General features: G+C 39.3%; 2 protein-coding genes across 3 annotated transcripts; one reads left to right on the forward strand and one right to left on the reverse strand.

The window, feature by feature from the left end:
- Positions 1-1,173: 1,173 nt before the first annotated feature.
- On the reverse strand, positions 1,174-7,029 carry wnt1 (wingless-type MMTV integration site family, member 1). Its single transcript, XM_067446049.1, has 5 exons — positions 6,283-7,029; positions 5,617-5,722; positions 4,375-4,628; positions 3,943-4,208; positions 1,174-3,660 (listed from the first exon to the last, which is right to left on the reverse strand). Exons 1-5 carry the CDS (start codon positions 6,290-6,292, stop codon positions 3,169-3,171), a joined length of 1,128 nt encoding a protein of 375 aa, XP_067302150.1. The 5' UTR covers positions 6,293-7,029; the 3' UTR covers positions 1,174-3,168.
- wnt10b (wingless-type MMTV integration site family, member 10b) lies at positions 4,023-16,362 on the forward strand. Of its 2 annotated transcripts, XM_067446048.1 has the most exons (5): positions 4,023-4,155; positions 4,478-4,655; positions 11,754-12,016; positions 12,828-13,279; positions 14,449-16,362. In XM_067446048.1, exons 3-5 carry the CDS (start codon positions 11,854-11,856, stop codon positions 14,938-14,940), a joined length of 1,107 nt encoding a protein of 368 aa, XP_067302149.1. In that variant the 5' UTR covers positions 4,023-4,155; positions 4,478-4,655; positions 11,754-11,853; the 3' UTR covers positions 14,941-16,362. The 2 variants fall into 2 exon arrangements, with proteins under 2 accessions (XP_067302149.1, XP_067302148.1); XM_067446047.1 differs by lacking the exons at positions 4,023-4,155; positions 4,478-4,655 and adding an exon at positions 10,430-10,636.
- Positions 16,363-18,001: the final 1,639 nt, after the last annotated feature.

Here is an 18,001-nt window from a genome sequence, read left to right on the forward strand (position 1 = left end):
AAATAAAAATTAAAACGGTTATGAATCAGTGAATCAATCAATGATTCGGATCGCCAATGTCACGTGATATCAGCAGTTTGGCAGTTTGACACGCGATCCAAGCTGCTGAAATCACGTGACATTGGTGATCCAAACCATTGATCGATTCACTGATTGACTGAGACAATGCTGAATACAGTCGTAGTTTTTTATATTTTTAGACCCAAATATATTTTCGATGCTTCAAGAGATTCTAATCAAACAACTGATGTCACATATGGACGACTTTGATGATGTTTTTATTCCCTTTCTGGACATGGACAGTAAAGTGGGCATTGACTGCATATGCTCTGGGACTAAAATATAAAATATCTTAAACTGTGTTCCGTCTTACGGGTGTGGAACGACATTAGGGTGAGTCATTAATGACAGAAATTTAATTTTTGGGTGAACTAACCCTTTAAACCTGATTGAACAGCTCTGGAGAGATCTTAAAATGGCTGTGCACCAACGCTCCCCATCTTACCTGATGGAGCTTGAGAGGTCCTGCAAAGAAGAATGGGAGAAACTGCTCAAAAATAGGTGTGCCAAGCTTGTAGCATCATACCCAAAAAGACTTGAGGCTGTAATTGGTGCTAAAAATGGTGCTTCAACAAAGTATTGAGCAAAGGCTGCGAATACTTATGTTTGTGTGTGTGTTTTACAGATAAATTTAAAATGATGAATTTAATCGATTTTGTAGTAAGCGCTGTGGATACTTTCCAAATTCACTGTACATTGATTTAAAGATATCACAATAGAAAATGTGATAATATTTCACAGTATTACTGTTTTACTGTATTTAAATAAATGCAGTCTTGGTGAACACTGAACATAAAATACATAATATAATTTATATTTAATTAAAAAAAAATCTTTTGACCAGTTTTGTATATAATTGAACATTGTATGTGATTTTAAGCTATATTTTTATATATTTTTATATGTATAGCTTTGTTTTTACTTTTCTTTCTATTAATAATCTGCTCTGTCTCTTTTATCCTGTCAGCATTCCAGATCCTATTTCTCCTCTCATCCTCTCCCGTCACTGTGCGTTCTGGGATGTGAATGTGACTATGCGACTTCAGCGGTGCAGCACTCCGTCTGGCTGACCTTCAGTGGCCCTGCGATATGTTGCGGTGGGTGAGAGAAAGAATCGTCTGCCTTCATCCAAACTCTTGTGGTCGCGTTGGCCTCTGCAGCAGGGCGGGGGCAACGCAACCTGTCATTATTTCTAATACCATTTCTTTATTTTGTTTCTGATATTAAGTAAGTGAAGCAAAACCGCTAGTGTCGTGAAAACATACAGATTTAACGCTGTGTTACACCACTGGCCAAATTCCCTCAGCGGTTACTGTGGATTTAGGGTGCATGTCTGTTCGAAGAAGAGGGCTGGTCTTGTGCTTTTGGTGGTGGGAAAGATGTTTAGAGGAACGGATATACTTGCACACTCACATTGTTGATTTTAGGTTAAGTGCTTTAGACATACCCTGTCATACCAGGTTGTGGTTCTGCGAAATGATTGATGGATCATAAACTAAGCTGAGGATAATATTCTGTGGAACATCTGGAAAGACGAACCTGTTATTGAGCTCAAACTGTAAGCAGTGTTAGGAAATGAGTGGTTCTCGGAAAACACAGATAATGAAAATATAAACTTTATTGTGCTATTACTCTATATGAAAACAACTTTTCTAAACTGAGCTAAAATATTTCATTTTCTAAAAATAAAAAAAGCATAATACAATAATAAATACTTTTCATTCACAATATTAAAAGATGGAGTTCAGTGCATGTAAAACACAAATGTCAAGAGACAAGCAAATTAGGCATTTGACAAAGCAAACATGTCTCTGAGATGTATGTGGCCTCATTTTGATCATCCATTTATGATCATCTGTATAAGTTAGCACACAACTGGCTGGAATTACTCATAAAATTGTAAATAATAATTGTGTATTCAGCCCGCTTTCAGATTAAGTCATTTTCTCACATTGCAAGTTGCAGCATAAATATATAGATCATATCTATTTATAATATTTACAACATTTTGGTTATGTTAGCTGATATACAAAATACCATAATCGTGGCTCTTTCAAAAACATAAATGTGAACTGTTTGTCCACTGTAAACTAGGTAGTAGGGCATTTACAGGATTATCTTAACACACTTTTTTTTAAACTAGCATGTACTTGTGCGTAATCAATGTAGTCTCTTCTTCTCTCCCAAAAGAGTTTCTGTAATATTAAACATGCTTCTGTCAGAGCTGAATCGACAAGTCAATCTCAGGTCAATCTTAATTTTCTCTTCCCAATACTTTTCCATCAGTACAATAACATGGTATACCACATAATAATAAATGGTATTAAAAAATGGCAGGAGACTCAAAGCAATGACGGGAAGTATGGCAGGTCTGAATGGGAAATCATAAGAGGTTGGGCCGAGTTCGGGATTCCGCTACATAGTAATCGGAAAAGGAAGCCCCATCCCTTGAGAAGCACTTCACACAGTTTCATGTGAGACGAGTAGGACTGCAGCTAAAGAAAACAAAACGCTAAAATATTTTAAAGAACCGCCCTCTTGTTAGAGTTTTGCGCTGGTTTATGAGAGAGCATGCTTGTGGTTCTCTAACCACAGGAACATCTGTCAAACTGTGTCCAGTTACTACTTTCTAGCTTCTATGTTCCCCAGAGTACCAGAGATGGAGATCAGGAGAGGAGAAGACAAGCTAGGACCTCAAGATTGGTGGTTCAGCACCCTAAATGTCAAATGACGCATACATGAACACTTTTTCCTGCTCGTAGTTTTGCAGTGTGTAGTGGTTCACCCATTTCTTACGATTTGAAGCCCTATGCTGCAATAACATCACCAAAATATTGTGTTTTTCAAGACCTACCATCACCTAAGAGTTCTGCTCATGAACTTCTGAACCGTTCTCAGTAGTTAATACATTGAATATACTTTCCTATTCAACCAACACATTGTATTTAGTACCTTTTAACATTGCTGTCCTGTCTCTTTTCTTCGGTATTTAAACTTAACATGTGTATTCATTCCTATATAACCTCCAGATACCCCAACGGCCTCCTTTTTTTAAAACCCAGTTTGGGACCCTTTGTCTCTAGTTTCTCAGTTTGTTGTGTTTGTTCATCATAGACACTGATGGACAGTCTGTGTGCTGGTGCAGTTGAGGCAGCTCACGTGACAACACCAGTGGAAAGTACAGTGGCATCTTTCTGTGACCTGCTCCATTCGAGTCTTGTATCCCCTTCCACAGCACAGCAGCTCGCACCCATCCAGTGCTGGCGATGAACTGTTGCAGGTACGTCCTGATGTGCCATGCGTGCCCGTTTTGCCATTGTAGGAACAGAAGTTGGGCGACTTTTCAAAGTAGACCAGGTCCCGAGCCGAAGGGAGCTTATGTGCTGGATTCTCCGGTTCCAGGTGGCGGGGGTCGGCTCGATGGGATGCACGATTGCTGCCTTTGTTGCCGTACACGACTCGAGATGCGCCATCGAAACGGTCCTTCAGAAAGTCTCCCACTACACGGAAGCTGGGCAGTCTCATCCAGCACGTTCGTACAGTGCAGGACCCGGACATCCCATGGCACTTGCACTCTTGTTGCATTTCTGATGCGACCGTCTGTAGGGAGAAGAGAGAAAATGAATGAATCTGTTGAATACAAGAACAACAACAACAGCAAGAATGGTAATAACTTACACCTTTATATTGAAATTCAGAACCTTTAGAACTGATAAAACTGTTATTTTAGTAGCTTTCCATCTGTACACTCTTAAAAGTAAAGGTTTTTAAATGGTTCTTTGGCAGGGTGTACGGTTCCATGAAGAACCTTTAATATCCCAAAAATCTTTTCATTGCACAAAAGGCTTTGTAGTGCAAAAATGTGTTGAAGGGGTCTCTTACCATTCTTCCTGCCTCATTGTTGTGCAGGTTGGTCAAATACCGTAGATCTCTGCCTCTCTCACTGGAATCCACAAACTCTCGTCCGAACATCCTGCCAAATTCCACATTGTCGCTGCAGCCTCCCCAGTGCCAGTCTGGCCCTCCAGGACCCCGGCGCCGGTAGTCGCAGGTGCAGGACTCAATGGCCCCCTCAGAACAGGACCGAGCCACAGCGTGAGTAACGCCAGCACTTGTGATGGCAAACACAAATGCGGTCTCACGGCAACCTAACAAAACAATAAGTGCAACTTACAGTTTTTCTCACGCTGTGTCTCCATCCAGATAATACTGATGTGTAATTTTATGTTCTCCTACTTCACGATATGAGATAGGAAGAGTGTTCAGCACATTGTTTAAAGCTTTAACACTACCACTCTGAGAAGCCATGCTCACCTCGGTTGACAATTTTGCCAAAGACGTTGGGGCTGTGGGTGGTCGGACAGTTCCAGCGACGGTTCCGAAACTGCCATTTGCATTCCTTTATGGCTGTATGCAGGCCTGCTGCAATGGCGTGCAAGATGCCAGGGTTTTGCCGGATCAGTTTTCTCTGACGACGACTTAACAATGCCAAGCTGGGGTCCAGCACTAACTGCACGTTCTTAGAGTTGGTGAGGAGGTTGCCTGAGGATGCCACATTCACAATACCCCTGGTGGAGAAAATGAAAAGTTGACTGGTAAGTTGGAAAGCCATTTCTCATCTGAATGGACTGAAATGCTAAAACTTGCAAGGGCTTTAATATAATAAGGGCTTCAAATATTCAAATTATGTCAAATATGGCCTATATTTTTTTGAATATAGACTACATGTATGTGTGTGTACATATTTAAAGAATAATTTAAAATATAAATTAATATATACGATTTCATTTATATAGAAGGAAGAAGAACTTCATCCTTCGTAGTGTATTAGCATCTATCATTTGAATTCCCCTTTCACCGCTATTATGACATATAGTACATACAGCTTTAAGGCTTTGGCTCAGATGTCGTGTCTAGTCTTAACCTACTCCGGAACGCTCAGCACATTACACGAATTCGACCCTGAAAACGACCTGGAAAGGAACTGCTCCCAGCCATAAAATAAATCCGCATTTAATTTATCCCACATTGGATTGAAAAATCTTGTCCCGTGTTCAAGCCACACTGTCAAAATGACAGGGAGAAACCGAGTGAGTGAGAGAGAGCGCGCGCGCACGCAGTGGCTCTGAGTAAACAGACTAACTGTGATTTCGTTCATTTATGTGTGAAATTAGTTTGACTTATCTCGTTTACAACTTTATAATATGAATAGGCCTAATATGTTTTCTATATAGCAAAATAAAAAGTATAAATTACATTTCAGCTCCGCACATGCCGTTCGCATAGCTAGGCTACTAACACAGTAGTGACAGTTACAAACAACGGAATGACATTATAAATATTTAGCTTGTCTAATATCTTTGATCGTTTAATGCACAGTCATGCACTAAGGCTATAGCTAAGATACTTTGGAGATATATATATACCATCGATAGAAAATTTAAAAAAAAATAAAAACACGGTTATTCACATTCTAGGATGTATATATATGGGCAACAACTATATATTGTATGTACTAAATGCCATAATATATATTAAAGGCCTGCTGTATCTTACCACCACCGGCCACTGTTGTTCACCGCCCCTGTGCCAGTGAGAGAGGAGACCAGGAGGACACATGCCGCTTTGACTGCGAGAAGCAACGCGAGGACCCGCATGATATCTGAAAGGGCAAAGTAACCAATTAACCTCAAATGAGATTTCCGCAATAATAAACGATGACAGTCTATGTTATGTATTTATTAGAGGAGCTATGAGCATCTTGACAATTATGAAATTAATAAAAATAGCTCAATAATTACTTTACTGCAATACAATTAGGCATGATATTTATGTTTTATTTTAGCCTTTTAACGCATGGCGAATTTTATTATAGAACTATGATTCTGTATGTGACTCAACTCAAATAGTCTACACTTAAAAGACCAATAAAGGTTTCGATTATAGAACCACCATAGTCCAAATGCTATAAATATTTTTATTTATTTATTCTCTAGTACTTTCGAACACCATCTGTTTTAAAGAACATGAACCAATATGCTTAAAGAACTTTTTAGTTTCCAAAGAGCAACTCATGAAACCCTATACTGTCCAAAATGCGTCTTTGGTGCTATAACGAATGTTAATTTTTGACATTTCTGAAGTAAAAATAAAAAAGCAAAAATAAAAAACAAGCAAACAAACATATATTAAGTAATTTGGTTGCATTACGAATCCACTTACCACTCCACATTCCAGTGCGGCTGACAGCGTGGGTCAATGTTTATTCATAAAATCAGTGTAGAAGTCACAAAAAGGGTTCTGGATGGGATGCCAGTGCAACTGCTGCTGCTCCTCTTACAGTCTGTGTGTTAGTGATGCTCTGCTCACAGCACTGAGCGCGTGGGACAGTCCCGAAGACCTGATCCCCTCGGTGACTGATAGGCGACACATTGTTCACTTATTGAACGCTACAAGATGAATAAAAAAGGGATTTGCTGCTCTCATCTCCCTCTGTTTTTTTTTCCTCCCTTCTTTTGAGTGGAACTGAATGGACGGATAGCTTAATTCTTCTCATTGGGCACAATGAATACAGGAGGCAAAACCCGACATAAAGGAGAGGAGATGAATAAAAGATCCGTTATAGGCGCTTTAAATTACATATCATTTTGTAATCCTCGTCCAGAGATTCCTCAGATACATTCAAGCGAAATCATATGAAATACAGTTCCTTCAGGCGTCTTCAATATATGCAGAGCAGATGTATTCCTTCTCATTGCAGTGAACGTGTGCGCGCGCGCCATTTGTGCCTTTCAATTCCTTCTGCGTGGATGGTGTCGAGACACGGTTACTGTAAGAAGGGAATATAAAACATCTAAACTGGCCTTTTTACCCGGAGTGCATGCATGCATTACTCCCTTAACTGCGTCTCCTCCCTCTTGCGCGTAAAAAGTGTTTTTATAGATGTCCATGCTTGCGCTCAGCACTCACCCGTTTGTACTGTTTAGCCTAAATAAAGCACACCAAGTGGAAACGTCATGCTATAATTATGGTGAAAAATCTGGGCTAAATGAAAAGGAGAATATTAAAGACATGGGACACTGCTAATGCTGTTTCAGTTTCTCATTTTAAATGAGGATTGGCCGGGGAGTGTAACATTTTCATTTCAAAACTTTTTTTTTTTTTCTTTTTTTTTTTTGCGTCTCACATTTTTATATATTTCCTGCATACGCTATATGTAAATGTATATATTTGTTTACTACAAGTTAAATGGGTTTGATGTGTACAATTTGTCACTATACTGTGGGTAAATGAATGTCAACCTTAATGATGGATGTTGGGATGTAACGATAGGTTTAATGGGTAACAGTATAGAAAGCTTGGACATTAAAATGTGCACATTCATTTACTATGGTAATCAAATATATTTGTTAAAAATAGCCTAATTATTTCATCACCAAGCCATCGTTTCATTTTAAACATTTAATTAAAAGATGAAAAAATGCAAACATTTTATAAAATAAAAACGTGTGGTACAATTAGAACTACAGACGGTTACAATTTAACCTCAAAATTAATTCATAAATCTTTATAATTAGTCTTACAACTTCTAATAGTAATTTAACCCCTGTACTTCACTTTATTTTACAGTGTCCTTGTTACTTATGTTAACAGTAAATTGTGCATAATTACATGCACTAACTCTCAACCAAAACCCTAATCCTACAACCCTATAGTAAGTAAGCCTACATGTTCATTAATATTGCTCAGTATTTAAATATATAATCGCAGTGTAAAAATGACACCTTAAAATAAAGTGTAACCCTCATTACTAATGGTTACACTGGTGATGTGTGTTAGCTACAACACTCCCGGTCATCTCTGCTATTCTTCGTCGTTTGCGACAACGAATAAAATACGAAATTGTTATCAATAACTCAACACATCTGACTTTACAGTGCGAGACCACAGTAGAAAAAGTCATGATAAAACTGTCCACCATCTGGACTGCAGACCTCTCTTGATCGCATATGGTCACTAAAGGCAAGAATCAAATAATATTTTGCTGTCAGTTCGACTCCATACATTTATGGTATCGTCTGAACAATTGGCAAATCTTAAATCAACGTGTTTTACGCACATATAAGGTGTTTGATGTCGCCATAAAAGAATCTGAGAGAAAGAGAGAGCACTTTTTTTCTTTGAGGGATTGAAGTAAATGGCTAACTGAAGGAAGTGCGCTTTTGTTAGTGGTATTTAATGAGGGCTGCTTTTCTGGGCTTAGTCTGCTCTTATACTCTTGAAGGATCTTAAACAGGTTTTCCTGAAACACTCATGCGATGCGGCGCAGATTAGTGGCAATCCGGTTAAAGGGACGCCTTTTATATACAAATCAACTTCAAATCACTTTTTAAGCCACTTAGATATACACGCCATGGCAAAATGCTAATGCACTTTTCGTTGCCAGAGCTTAAGGAGAGGAATAGAGGTGATTAGCTCCAATACAAGAATTGATCTTCCAGAATAGGAGGTGATTAGTCCAAAACCAAGAACTGTTGTCAGGATTCTGTGTTAAGGGTGGATTTAACTCAATTTCATGACATTAATCCCAATTCTACTACTGTTAATAGTAATATTAATAAAGATAAGACGCACGATGCTCATTCTGGGTCAGTTAAAGAGTTTTTTCACCTGCTGCGCATGTGCATAGCTGACCACCAACACGATAATCCCTTAATCTTGTAAACTACTAATGCTTCAAAAATTCTGGTTTATTCATTCATCAGTAGCCTTTATGTTCAAGTCTTCTTGTGTCATCGTCACAACTAGGGGGAAAAAATAACATAAAAACACTGACAGCTTGTCTATTGAACAAACTTATTATGTGCATTATGCATAATTTGTTGGCCCACTATGTAATTGCGTATCACTTTCAATGAGTCTTGACAAAAACCTCTCCATCATGGTCAGTTATGGGACTAATTATACGCACAAACTCAGACGTGTAGACAAACAAACGAAATAAGTCTATTTTCCAGTAGTGCTCTAGGCTATCTCCAGCAACAGTCAGCAAAGCCTTCTCATTAAGAGTGTCGGGGAAAATGATGAATGTGGGCCTAATTAAAGTGAAACGTCATGAGGGCTGCACGGTGAACTGTTGAACTGATTCGCAGTGGGAGGATGGGCGGACACATGAACGCGCGCACGCACCTCGCATTGTTCAAGACGAGCCGCACGCCTGCCTGCTGCTGCCCTGCGCATTGTAGCCTAGGCTATATGAATGACTTTTAGTTTAGTTTAGCGTATAGTTGACATACACGTTTACGGGGGAGCAAAATGTCTTTTCAAAAGTTCTGCAGTAGTGCAGGTCTAATACACTGTATACAAACAGAAGACAGCAGGCAATACAATAGATGGCTACAAAAAAATAACATGCAGCCTCCAAATGACATCTGACCAGCGATGCATCAAGAGGCAGTGTACACTTGCAATAGCTTATTTCCAATCATACGTTTATGTAATTTTTCTAGAGTTTATGAGTTTGGATAGTTTCAACTCAAATATAGCATCGTTAATTAAATTTAAAGTTCAAAAAATGTATTTATCATTACGGAGTATTTTTGGGAGCCATAACTGTTCTATTTAGGCCTATTTATTATACTTTTCTATCTAAGATCGGTATACCAATTATACATGGCATCATTTGAGGGTTCTTCAAAAACAGCACCTCATGCCAACTTCACCAGGAAACAACTAATCACAGGTAGCCTAATCCAAATAGCATATTGTTGTTGACATAAATAACTTTTTATACAAGCCAATCCGAATTAATTTTCAAGTGGTCAACAAGTTGGCTAACGTGCTAATAAGCTTGCCCAAAACAAAGATGAAAAAAAAATCGCCGTTTAGATCGTAAAACAATTTTGCATTAATTCAATGGCACGATTACTAGCTAAACTTTATAATAAATGAAAATGTATAATGCGTTTAAAATTAAATACAATAAATTAACAAAAATAGGCTAATATAGGCTAGGGTTGTAAAAAAAAAAAAAGGATACTAAAAATAGTCTGCCTTGAGACATGATAGTCACGTGTTGTTCAATGCATTTGATACCAAATAGATTTCAATACAGTCAGTGTTGTCAATATTGGTTCCATTAGTTGAGGCAGTGTTGGACTACTACTGAAAATAACCCGAAAATGATTTATTCATAGCAAGATTTATGCTCATTCAGCATGAAAAATATTGGCAGAGATCACGATGTAGTTTCAGGAATATGGAAAGTTTGACAGGCCTTGCTACTTTTTCATCTTATTTAAAAACAAGCGCCTCAGGCGGTGTTTGCCCACCCTGACGGCGCCCCCTCCTCCTCAGTGACATGCACGCTCCAGTCCCAAGCTCCATCAAATGCTGCTTGCTCAACTCCGCTCTTCACACAAACAATTGAAGTCATTTCCAGTTCGTCTTTAAAGCGATCCCACAGGTGTTTTAATGTCCCGTCGAGAAAAGCTTTCAGCGCAATGGAGTTACCTCACAGACAGTGTTTGGGACGAGTCCTGATTGTGACTGCTGCGCTTCTGTCACCTGCGTTAACGTAAGTAGAAAGGTAGAAGCGCTTTAATGGCATGGTCTGCTGGAGTAAAGCAACTGTTTGTTTCGGAAAGCCGGGGGTTCAAATGGATGATTATGTACAAAGGCTTCAAACTCCCATTTGCATTTGCTATTATTATAAGTATTTAATTATTATTAAAAAAAACTTGCAGCATAGTCCTTAGTAAACTACTTGTACCTAAAACGAACTAGTAGCCTATCTATTTTTATTTAAATGTTGCTAGTATTACTCAAATAGAATATAATTTTCAAGTAAAATGTTTTTACTTATTCATATATTGGCTACTTATTAATAACACAGGCTAGTATTTATTCCTTTGCTACCAGAATTGACTCCTCCATTGTTACTGGTAACAAATTGCACATGTTTGGCATTGTATATATGAGAATCTGTAGTGTCAGATACTAACTACCATGTATTCCAACTGTTGATGGTACCGGTTTTACTAGAAACAATTTATTTAGGTATTCTTACTATGAATAGACACTGTTCTGTTAAGTGTGACCAAAAAGGGTTTTAATTGAAACTGTAACTGTGGTTATGGATGCTCTCCCGCTTTTCTCAAAACTGTAAATGGGTATAATGTATTTATTAACATCATGGTGATATAACTGAGATATAATACTTCCCACAAATCTTTTCCATATAGTCATTTTTAATTAGATTATCCTCAGGCATGCCAAGACACTGATAGAAACCAGGGTGTTTGAATATTCATAGATGCTTTATGTATGCCTCTTGCAAGGTCACACAGTCTTGTTTGAGTGTCAGGGCACTTAAGCACACAAGTGTTTCCAACTGCTGAAACAAAAGAATTTGTCACATTTTTCTTTGCCATATTTAAAATGTTCCAGTAAGCATGTATTGATCATATTATTTGAAATGAATATGGCACCATAAAAACATCCATTCCTTTTACAATATTTCCCTGCGTCTCGTTAATGACTGAATTCATTGTCATAATTTCTTCACATGTGTGAGTCATTTATAAAAGACCACATGTGATGCTAAGTAACACCAGCCTTTTGCGATATTTACTGCATGCCGTGTTACTTCATAATGATATCACTGCAATAAAATTAACTTTCTCCTTTCTCAGGGTACTGGGCAATGACATCCTTGGCCTGAAGGTGGCAGGAGAGCCAGTGCTTACCCCCAATGCAGTGTGTTTACGACTGGCAGGCCTGACCAAAAAACAGATGCGTCTGTGTGTGCGCAACCCTGATGTCACAGCCTCTGCTCTGCAGGGCATTCAGGTTGCTATTCACGAATGCCAACACCAGCTCAGAGACCAGCGCTGGAACTGCTCCTCCTTGGAGAACCATGGCAAGTTGCCCCATCAGAGTGCCATTCTCAACAGGGGTGAGTGGATGGCAAAAGGGGCATGGGAAGTGCTGAAGTTGAAGTTGTAGAGAGCCAATACAGTCATAATCCGGGCATTGAAATGCTACAAATGCGTTGAGTCATTGTTTAACGCATTTGTGCCATGGAAAACATCTTTTATGAGATTTTAGATAAAGATCATTATAGATAATTATATCACCAGCTGGCTCGTGCGCACTTCACTTTCTGAAGGCTCCGTTTACTCTCTTGGCAGCTTTGTTTGCTATGTAAAGGCCCATTCACACTAAGGACGACAAAGTTAACGTTTTAAAAATCAATAAAAATTTGAAAGAAGAGTGGGCACACCACACCTAAACAGCACAGAGGAATGATATCATTGGTATCACTTTCAGAACGATGAACAATCAGCCAATCAGAATCCGTCCAACTTTACAAGTCTTAAACATTTAAAGAGGCAGATCTGCAGCACAGCTTATAATAGACCTTAGTCAGGTTAGACACCATATTGAATTTAATGAGGATGAAAATGAGGCTGTGAGGGATAGACTTAGTCTTTAAAATGGCACACACAGTATAAAGGTCCTAGATCACTTAATTGTCATAATTCACAACTCTTTTATGTTTGTTTTTTTTGAACAATCAATATGTTGTTAAACAACAGTATAATCCATTGGACGCACTGTAATTCTCTCCCTCACAGCCATATATTATTTCCTGTCAAAAAATTAAATATGCTACCCTGACTAAGCTCTATAAGCCGCATGTTATCATCCATTATATAGTTGTCTTTTGTTGGAACGGCCCTTAAAAGTGCTCTCTTTCGTCCCAGGTTTCCGAGAGAGCGCCTTCTCGCTGTCGCTGCTGGCTGCAGGTGTCGTGCACTCGGTTGCTTCGGCCTGCAGCCTCGGCAAGTTGCGCGGGTGTGGCTGCGAGGCTAAACGCCACCTGGACGATGACAAAATCCGTCTCAAGTTAACCCAGCTCCAGCTTCAGACCCTTCAGAGAAGTGGAGTGTCCATAGCAGGTGCAGGAGAGAACACACCTGAGTTCGGTTCACGCCAAGGCAGTCTGCCGGCCAATCTGCTCTCATCCCACCCCGTCAGTCTCCTCAAACCCTTACCGGATGAGGTCACGACGTTACAGGACACCTGGGAGTGGGGAGGCTGTAGTCATGATGTTCGTATTGGCGTACGGTTCGCTAGGGATTGGTTGGATTCCAGAGGATCTCCTCGTGATATACACGCTCGCATGCGGATTCATAATAACAGAGTGGGCAGACAGGTGTGTTTTTATATGTTCAAATCTCTAATAATCTGTATTGCATTATATGGATTTTCGAACAATGACAACTGAGTCCTAAACAGGCGTGACAATAAATCGATTTTTTATTCCCATGTAAATTTTAGGTTTGTGTTGGGATTGCGGGTCATTGACACTGTTTTGTTAAATCTGTTAATTTATCTGAAAACACATGCAAATGCAATTTATGCACCCAGTGAATTGAAGACACCACATGCATGTTTTTATGTTTTGAATTTCTGAAATAAAATTTATGTTTTTTTTTTTTTGGAGGGACATGAAGTCAAAAATGTTCCCCAAAAACATAAGGTCCTACTTTATATTAGGTGGCCTTAACTACTATGTACTTACATCAAAAAATAAGTACAATGTATTGTATTGCAAAACACTTTTGCTGATATTGAGGTGGGATACGGGTAAAGTTAGAGACCGTGTGGTGGTATGGGTACGTTTAAGGGAAGGGTCAGCAGTGTAATAATTAATGTAGCTACAGAAATTAATTACAGGTGTAATTACATGCAGGTAATTTTCAAAACGTAAGTACAATGTAAAAACATGTATGTACACAGTAATTGCACTGTATCAAATTATTAATTCAAATGTTAGTACATAGTAGTTAAGGCCACCTAATATAAAGTGTGTCCAAACATAATTATATTTATAAATGAATAATTAATAATATTTGTAAAAATAATTTTAAAATTATATACAGTATTTAAAACATTATTGAAAATGATGATTATACTGTGTACACACTTATTCAAGTACAAGTATATTGTATTATATGAAAATATATTTTACGGTTACACTACAGTTTTAGAGTCATTATATTTTTCAATAACAGTATAAAACCACCAACATGGGTACATTATTAAGAACTTGGTTAATGTGTTTTAAACTAGTTATTTTTTTTAATTATGTACAGTGTTATATGTCGTTGGCCCATATTTCAGTTAGCTTAGAGGCTGACAGTAATGAAGTATTTTTACTAAAAGTTTTCCAAAGAAAAACTGAAAAATGTACTTGAGTAGAAAGTAAAAATACTTGATGGATGGATGGATGGATGGATAGATAGACAGTGTTAAGCATTTGATTACTAACTTAAAAATACACACATACTATATTCTTTTTATCATCTTTAACCTTAACAGGTAGTTACTGACAACATGAGAAGAAAGTGCAAGTGCCATGGCACATCCGGCAGCTGCCAGTTCAAGACCTGCTGGTATGTTTCTCCTGAATTCCAGCTGGTGGGGTCACTGCTACGGGAGAAATTTCTGAATGCCATCTTCATAAACTCCCAGAACAAGAACAACGGAGTTTTCAACACTCGAACTGGTGGGGGCACCGGCTCAGATACGCTCAGAGGCCGGCGACGCAGCATCTCGCGGGAGTTAGTGTACTTCGAAAAATCCCCTGACTTCTGCGACCACGAGCCCGCGGTGGATTCGCTAGGCACGCAGGGTCGCATCTGCAACAAGAGCAGCTCCAGTATGGACGGCTGCGGGTCGCTGTGCTGCGGCCGCGGACACAACATCCTCAAACAGGCACGCAGTGAACGGTGTCACTGCCGCTTCCACTGGTGCTGCTACGTGCTCTGTGAGGAGTGCAGAGTTTCGGAATGGGTTAATGTCTGCAAGTGAATGACCCACCTTGGTCTAAATTTCCATTTCCTTGTTTTTGGACCGGGAGGCAACAACCTGTACCCTGCCATATCGAATGTGACTGCCTGTGTGTTTTGCTCTCCCACGGTGTGTCTGTTTATCCATTTCTCTCCTTTTCACTTCCATCATCTGGGATCCATTTGCTTTATGTTGCTGTTGTTACTCTCAAAATGCCAAGTAAGAGATTGAGGAGGAGGTGACTCATGTCATTTGTCTTTTCTTTTTTTTTCTTCACTTGGAATCTAGTCTCCAGAACCAAGCAAATGTCCCAAACGCCATCTGCACTGCTCCAAATAACAAGGCATAACAGCAGGAACAAATTATTCCTGCGAAATATAGGCACTGGTACGTTCTACCCTTGTTTTTTGTTTTTTTACTTTTTCAAAAGTGCACTTAATGTATATTCCTTACTTTGGCAAAATGTTTTTGAGAAGTCTATGTTGTAATCATGTATGATGGTGAAAAACCATCTGAGGTTTCAAAACACTATATCTTGCAGCATTGTGACTTTTGCCCAGATTGATCATGAAGAACCATGGGTGTTATAGTTGAAGGGAACATTTCTTTGCCATTTCATAAGATGTTATAAAGAAACTTTCCCAAGTCTGGAGCAAATCTTGGCCCTCGACAGAGAATGTTCCTTGGGTAGGGGTCTGAGTTTGGTTGGTTTTTATGAAAACCAGGACAATTGTGAAGTTGATATGCGGTGTAACCCCGTCCTAACCTTTATCGAGACAGACCAATCAGAGAACATGGATGGATAAAGTGAAGGAACGACTGGAGAACACTTGTGCCTCCCGTGGATTTTTTGCAGCTGATTAAAAACAGTCCCATCTCATCTCATACTGCTGAACAATATTGGATGCCAGATGCCTTTGATGCAAGAATGGATGAAATTCATACTCTACCGTCCTGTATTAAACTGTATTTAAACAGTTGCCATTACAGTGAAATTATTTTTTAATTTGATCAAGCGATACTTAGGAAATTAAATGTATTATATGGATACATTAACTTTCATATATTGCCACGTATTGCATTTTTAAAGAGAGTGTAGAGAATTTATTGTAGTTGTTCAAGAACGCTTTCTTGGTTTATTGTGTGTAATCACACTGGTTTTAGAACCAGGAAAGACCCTCTAGAACAAAGGATGGGTCATAGATCGGCATATTAGATATAATTCTTCTCTTCTGAAGATTTTTTTGAACTGAATCTGACCTCTCTTAATGGCCAACAGGGATGGGCTTTTATAAGAGTTCTATAAGCAGATTAAGGCATGAACCTGTCTTATAGGGATCAGCTGTCCAAAGTTGTGCCATGTGCTGCTGAGTACTGTTTGTCCTTGTCTGTGAATCTGCAGCTGTCAGAGACTGGACCACTGTGTAATTTCCTAACTAAACACAGGCGCACTTCTGATGTCTACAATCTGTCTTGAGTTCTTTGAGTGCACAACAATCACAAACATCTTAGGAATAAATGAGTTCTTCTGTATGAGTCCTCACGAGACTCTCTAATGAGGATGCGCTGTGGCAGCTAATGATTGAGTGAAGTTACCACCCACGGTCTGCTGGCTTTATCAAACTCGCTTCTTGTGGTATTTCCTCTGGCAATAAACGATGGGAGTGAAAGAGAACTAGAGAAAGAGTGGTGTGGAATGATAAAGCGCTAGATATCTGGTTTGCATTTCTTTATTCCTTTATCATTTCACCCTGAAGCTGCTGCAAGAGAGAATTTCCTGTCACTGTTTCTCCCATGTGTGAGACAGAGAAATTGGACGGCCATAGACACCCCCCCCCCCCCCCCCCCCAACAAAATGCAGTGCAGCGGCCAATCACACATACAAAGCAATATACTGACAGCATCAAGAATAATGACAAACAGACTCTGCCACAGTTACTAATGCTGGGTCATATGAAATATTTCATTTAGTTACCGTACATACACTTTATTGCCAAAAGTATTGGGACACCCTTTCAAATAATTGAATTCAGGTGTTCCCATCACTCCCATGGCCGCAGGTGTATGAAATCAAGCACCTAGGCATGCAGACTGCTTCTACAAATATTTGTTTAACAATGAGTCCCTCTCAGGATCTCTGTGAATTCAAATATGATATATCATTTTAGGTTGCCACCTGTCCAATAAGTCCATTCCTGAAATTTCCTCACGACTAAATATTAAACGGTCAACTGTTAGTGGTATTATAACAAAGTGGAAGCAATTAAGAACAACAGCAACTCAGTCACAAAGTGATAGGCCATGCAAAATCACAGAGCAGGGTCAGCACATGCTTAGCTGCACAGTGCGCAGAAGTCGCCAACTTTCTGCAGAGTCAATGGCTACAGACCTCCAAACTTCGTGTGACCTTCAGATTAGCTGAAGAACATTGCGTAGAGAGCTTCATGAAATGGGATTCCATGGCCGAGCAGCTGCATCCAAGCCTTACATCACCAAGTGCAATGCAAAGCGTCAGATGCAGTGGTGTAAAGCACGCCACCACTGGACTCTAGAGCAGTGGAGATGTGCTCTCTGTAATGACAAATCATGCCACTCTGTCTGGTAATTCCATAAACGAGTCTGGGTTTGGTGGTTGCCAGGAGAACTGTACTTGCCTGACGGCATTGTGTCAAGTGTAAAGTTTGGTGGAGGGGGGATTAACCCAATAGGTTCTTTGGGATGAATTAGAGCGTAGATTACGAGCCAGGCCTCTTCGTTCAAGATCAATGTCTGACCTCACAAATGCGCTTCTGGAAGAATGGTAATAAATTCCCATAAACACACTCCTAAACCTTGTGGACAGCCTTCCCAGAAGAGTTGGAGCATTTATAGCGGCAAAGGGTGAGCCAACTCCATTTTAAATCCTACGGATTAAGAATGTGATGTCATTAAAGTTCATGTGCATGTAAAGTCAGGCGTCCCAAAACTTTTAGCAATATAGTTTATAAATAGACACCGACAGATTAGATGGATGGATGGTGGATAAATAGACAGATATGATTTCCAAATGGCACAGACAGAGATAGATAGATAGATAGATAGA

This window comes from Pseudorasbora parva, chromosome 6 (genome assembly GCF_024679245.1).
Source record: "Pseudorasbora parva isolate DD20220531a chromosome 6, ASM2467924v1, whole genome shotgun sequence".
Classification (NCBI taxonomy): Eukaryota; Metazoa; Chordata; class Actinopteri; order Cypriniformes; family Gobionidae; genus Pseudorasbora; species Pseudorasbora parva.

Excerpts from the sequence above, each read along its gene's own strand:
- wnt1 (XM_067446049.1), bottom strand. Across the intron at positions 4,209-4,374 it reads TGGCAAAATTGTCAACCGAG|GTTGCCGTGAGACCGCATTT; the intron begins GTGAGCATGGCT and ends TTGTTTTGTTAG. Across the intron at positions 3,661-3,942 it reads ACAATGAGGCAGGAAGAATG|ACGGTCGCATCAGAAATGCA; the intron begins GTAAGAGACCCC and ends TTCTCCCTACAG.
- wnt10b (XM_067446047.1), top strand. The coding sequence starts at position 10,563 with ATGGAGTTACCTCACAGACAGTGTTTGGGACGAGTCCTGATTGTGACT. Across the intron at positions 12,017-12,827 it reads GAGTGCCATTCTCAACAGGG|GTTTCCGAGAGAGCGCCTTC; the intron begins GTGAGTGGATGG and ends CTTTCGTCCCAG. Across the intron at positions 13,280-14,448 it reads ATAACAGAGTGGGCAGACAG|GTAGTTACTGACAACATGAG; the intron begins GTGTGTTTTTAT and ends TAACCTTAACAG.